General features: G+C 40.9%; 1 protein-coding gene across 1 annotated transcript; it reads right to left on the bottom strand.

Moving 5' to 3' along the window:
- Nucleotides 1–420: 420 nt before the first annotated feature.
- Nucleotides 421–1,311, bottom strand: LOC147635274 (GPI-anchored protein LORELEI-like). The gene is made up of 3 exons (XM_086802150.1): nucleotides 1,161–1,311; nucleotides 1,021–1,056; nucleotides 421–900 (listed from the first exon to the last, which is right to left on the bottom strand). The coding sequence occupies exons 1-3, from the start codon at nucleotides 1,231–1,233 to the stop codon at nucleotides 653–655; spliced, it is 357 nt and encodes a 118-aa protein (XP_086658276.1). The 5' UTR covers nucleotides 1,234–1,311; the 3' UTR covers nucleotides 421–652.
- Between the last annotated feature and the right edge of the window lie 3,019 nt (nucleotides 1,312–4,330).

Raw genomic sequence — 4,330 nt, 5'->3', positions numbered from 1 at the left:
TGCAATATTATTGACATGGTTGTAAAGGAGTTAGAGACTCCAAGAAATAAAGCTACGGGCCAAACTAAAAAGTTTTGACAAGTCTTTATCCGTCATTGTAAACCATCCATTTCCCCCCCCCTCTCTCTCTCTCTCAAGTTTACATATATATATATTTAAGATAATCACTTTGAGGTGTTCATTAACGATGAATAATTCCATTGTGAATATTGTACTGTGCAAATTACATTAAGTATATTGTGTTGTATTATGAAAATTGTATTGTGTAAATCACAACAAGAACGTGCTTCAAGTAAACCATTAGTTCATTCAAGCATGCAAGGAGAGGTAATGTGAAGTTAAATCTACACGAAGAAAAATTGCCTTACCTAGATTTATGTAGGACACGTGAACGACGTTTTAAAAAGCAGAGTCACCATGGATGCAAAATTTTCTAGTTGTATGGCATGAGAGGACACGCATATTGCGAGATTGAGAGACTCAGGACACAACAAAGATGCCAAGAGAGCCAGCAGGGCATTATTGCAAGGTAGGGTGTAGGAGAGGTTGCAGGATAGGGTGCCGTAATGGATAGAGCAATGCACATGATACAGGTGACAGAGATCAGAGATGAGATATAAACTAATCAAAGATGGACGGAAGGAAGCAAGGTTTACATGGAGCAGAGGAGGTTGTTGGAAGTGCAGCGGTCAATGAAGACACCGTGAGGGTAGTTGCCAGCGTAATTGAGATAGGCCATGAACTCCACCGGGCAGGTGGTGGAGAAATCGTTCACATTCTCAGCGTACCGGCACGCCATCTTCTGGAACGACGCGCAGCACTCTTCCTTGTTGAACTCCGGCGCTGTGCACGCACTTGTGACTGCAGAATAGTCTACTTTGTCGAAACGTACAGAGCAAGCTGCACGCACGTCATGCAAACGAGAAATCTCAATCTGATCTTTTACATAACCCTAGCTAGTAGCAAACTATGAATCCAGAGAACATTTTAGTGTATATGCTAGCACAGAGCGGCACTAACGCTTTGAAATGCTGAGATCCGCTGGCTCTTCATCGGCTGCAGCAAACAGATCAAAGGAGGAGGACGCATGATAGCGTTAGTGGGTGACCAAATGCTTAGAGATGTACCTTACACCACAGAAAACCTTATGATTATCTTACACGATGGAGTGAGAGAGGAGATAGTTGACAGCAAACAGAAGAGCACGAGAAACCGGCAAATTAAGGTCGCCATATCCTCCGCGTCTTACTGGTAACACAAGGAGAGTAAACAAAGGGTTTTGTAGGTCTATCAGGGAGCCGGCCAGCAGCAAGCATAACGCACCAAGCCTCCATGCGAATTGCGTGACGATCTACGCACCATTATGTGGCATTTACATCAATCCCACTTTCACACCTACCCTTTCATCCTCAAGCGTAATTGTTGGAAATAAAGGAACTGCCTTGGACCCTGCCTATTAACCTTGGGGAAGAAAATTTGGATATCCTCCAGCCCATAGTTTATAAGAACCTCCCAAACCAAGGAAAACAAGGCCATTACATTAGGAACTACCCCCCCCCCCCCCCCCCCCCCCCCAAAAAAAAATAAAATGAACAAGTAGCTACTACAACTGATTACACTACAAGCTCATGAGAAGAAGCTTCCTGCAAAAGTGTCCTCTTCATCTTCTAGAGCTGACAAAAAAGAGGATAGGAATTCCTCCAAAGGAAAGTAAAAATCCCAGGATACCTCTGCTTCTAACAGAAGAATACCTAGAGTAGGTGTCAGCATGCACTCACCTATACCTCTAGAAAAGTAGCTCCAGACAAAAGGGAAACATAATCACAAAAACCAAGAGAAACAAATATCATAAGACTAGTCTCGTATAATACCAAAGGCCTGATTGATCAAGTTAGACCAAGAATAATTAGGGACTGGATTTGGCATTCTAACCTGGTCCTAGATTTTATATGTCTACAAGAAATAAAGGTTGCAAGGTCTGATCTCCAACAAAACCTAGACTTCATCTCTAAAAAACATCATTGGTTCTACACAAATCATATGCAAGGAAGTGGAGATATAACCATAGGGGTAAGTCAGAAGTGGGTTTCCTTTATCAGAGTTATTCTGATAGATCTAGAACATACATGGGTTGCCATCCAGATAGTAAATGGAACTTTAGAAAGATGGATTAATATCTCTTGTATGCCACATGCCCTTCTAACACTAGACCAAGCCTATGGGAATGTACATGTAGTTGCTTGATTTCCCTATCTTGTTATTAGTAGGGGACTTCAATATGGTAGACAACATTCAAGATAGATACACAATTTTAGGGGAGTTATCAAAGGGCAAGAGAGGAAAAGATGGCTTGAGTGCCAAGGGGTTCATGACCTCACTGACTTGGCTAGTATCAATTTAGAGTTTACATGGTCAAACGGTAGAACAAGGCTTCAGGAATGCAAGATTAGATCGATGCTATTTATCTATTAATGAAGGGGGCTTGGTCTTGGATATAAAGGGAGCCCATGGGCATGGATATGGCCGGGCAATATGGAGGCCCAACATTAATGAGTGTGAAAAGGTGGGCAAGTATATAAGTGAACAAATTATAATTAGGGACATCTAATCATTTGACTAATCAAAATCATACTTCTTGGAGCTCCAAGCTTCTATGGCTAATATGGTGGTACTCCCTTGAGTGCATGTGGTACTCCATTATGAGTGCATCCTCTTTCGCTCTTCTCTTCCCATCACTACAATGGTATCAGAGCCATGTCTTTGATCCATTTCCATCTTAGATTCAAGAAAATTTGGGAGATTCTTGAAATTCTTGATTTTCTTGATTTTTCTTGGGTTTCTTGAAATTTTATTGACTTTCTTGATTTTCTTGATTTCTTGATCAAGAAATATGCATGATGATTGTGGATGCTGTAAATTTCCTTAATTTTTTGTTTGTTCTAAGTTTTTGGGGGCTATGGGTCACTGTGGACCAAAATTTGGGGTAGCCGTTCCAAAATCTAAATGGCATGACCAAATTTGGAAAGAATTTCTTGCTATTCATGATTAATTTTCTTAATCAAAATATTTATGCTTTATCCTTCTTCTCCTCATGTTGATCCTCAGAGAACTAGGGTTTCAATCCATCTTGAACTATAGCATTCACCTAGGGTTTCCAAGGTTTTCATCCTAATCAATACGAAGGAGTTACCAATGGTTTGTTTGATGGCTGCATTTTGGCCATCTGTCTCTGTTGTGCACAACTGGACCATGAATCTACGCTTAAGGTCGCCATTGAGCCGCGTTCAAGGTCGCCATTAATCCACAGGCGAGAGGCAACATCAGTTCATTGCCTAACTCGTGAATGGCGTCCGGCTTTCTCTCATTTCGATTTGCATACATTAAGGCTACGTTTTAAGTGTTTTGAATGCCATTGCTACTAAGAAACATCTCGATTGTGTGCATTTCGGATGGTTATGGCTACGTTTTAAGTGCTTTGAATGCCATTGCAAAGAAATAATTCGAGTGTGTGCATTTTAGATGCTTAAGGCTGTGTTTTTTTTAAAGATCTTTTTAAGCTCTTGAAACACCATTGCTTAAACATCTTGAATGCTAATGCTTCAATCATTTGCATACTACATGCAATGATAGTATGCCCATGAGATTTGGAGGCCTTTGCATGGTCAATTTGTCTACCATTGAAGGATTTGGGGATGCATGAGTATGGTACAACTGGGGCTATAATTTCTGAAATTTTTCTTGGCCTTCTCATGTGCTTTTGCTTGGCATTAAGCAAGCATTGCATCTTATTTTGTCATTGATCCATTGAAACTTCTATTTGCCATTTGGATGCTTATCTTGCTCATTAATGATGGCTATGGAGTGATAGCAAAGGGCTAAAGTGTTATCCATGAAACCAGTGAATTGTGGCTTCATATTAGTGCCAAAACTTGGCCTAAAGCAAGCACATGCATGTGCCTACATGAGCCAATGATTGCATTGATCTTGGGAGCCCTTACTTGAAGCTAATCCTTGCAAATCATATGCCTTTTGATTCACATGGTGTTGGATGTTGTTTTGATGTGATTTAGTGTATCGGAGCTACTTTGGTGATTGAAGGAAAGCATTAGTACATGCTCATTGTAATGGATAATATGAAAATAGCATGAGTCATGCTAAACACATTGTAAGTGCTCCTACCGTATCTTTTGAAGTTACATCCACATACACCTCACTTGTACTCTCACTCCAATCATCTAGTATGCTTGTGAGGGTACCTCGGGTGCATTGGAGGAGAGGCCCGAGGGGAGCATGGCATGAACTCTCCTTGTCGTGAGTTCTTTTGGAAAAG

The sequence above is a fragment of the Cibotium barometz genome, chromosome 9 (assembly GCF_041138505.1).
Source record: "Cibotium barometz isolate CiBa-2024 chromosome 9, ASM4113850v1, whole genome shotgun sequence".
NCBI lineage: Eukaryota > Viridiplantae > Streptophyta > Polypodiopsida > Cyatheales > Cibotiaceae > Cibotium > Cibotium barometz.
Note: the sequence above shows the minus strand (reverse complement) of the source record. Positions and strands in the feature narration are given on the sequence as shown.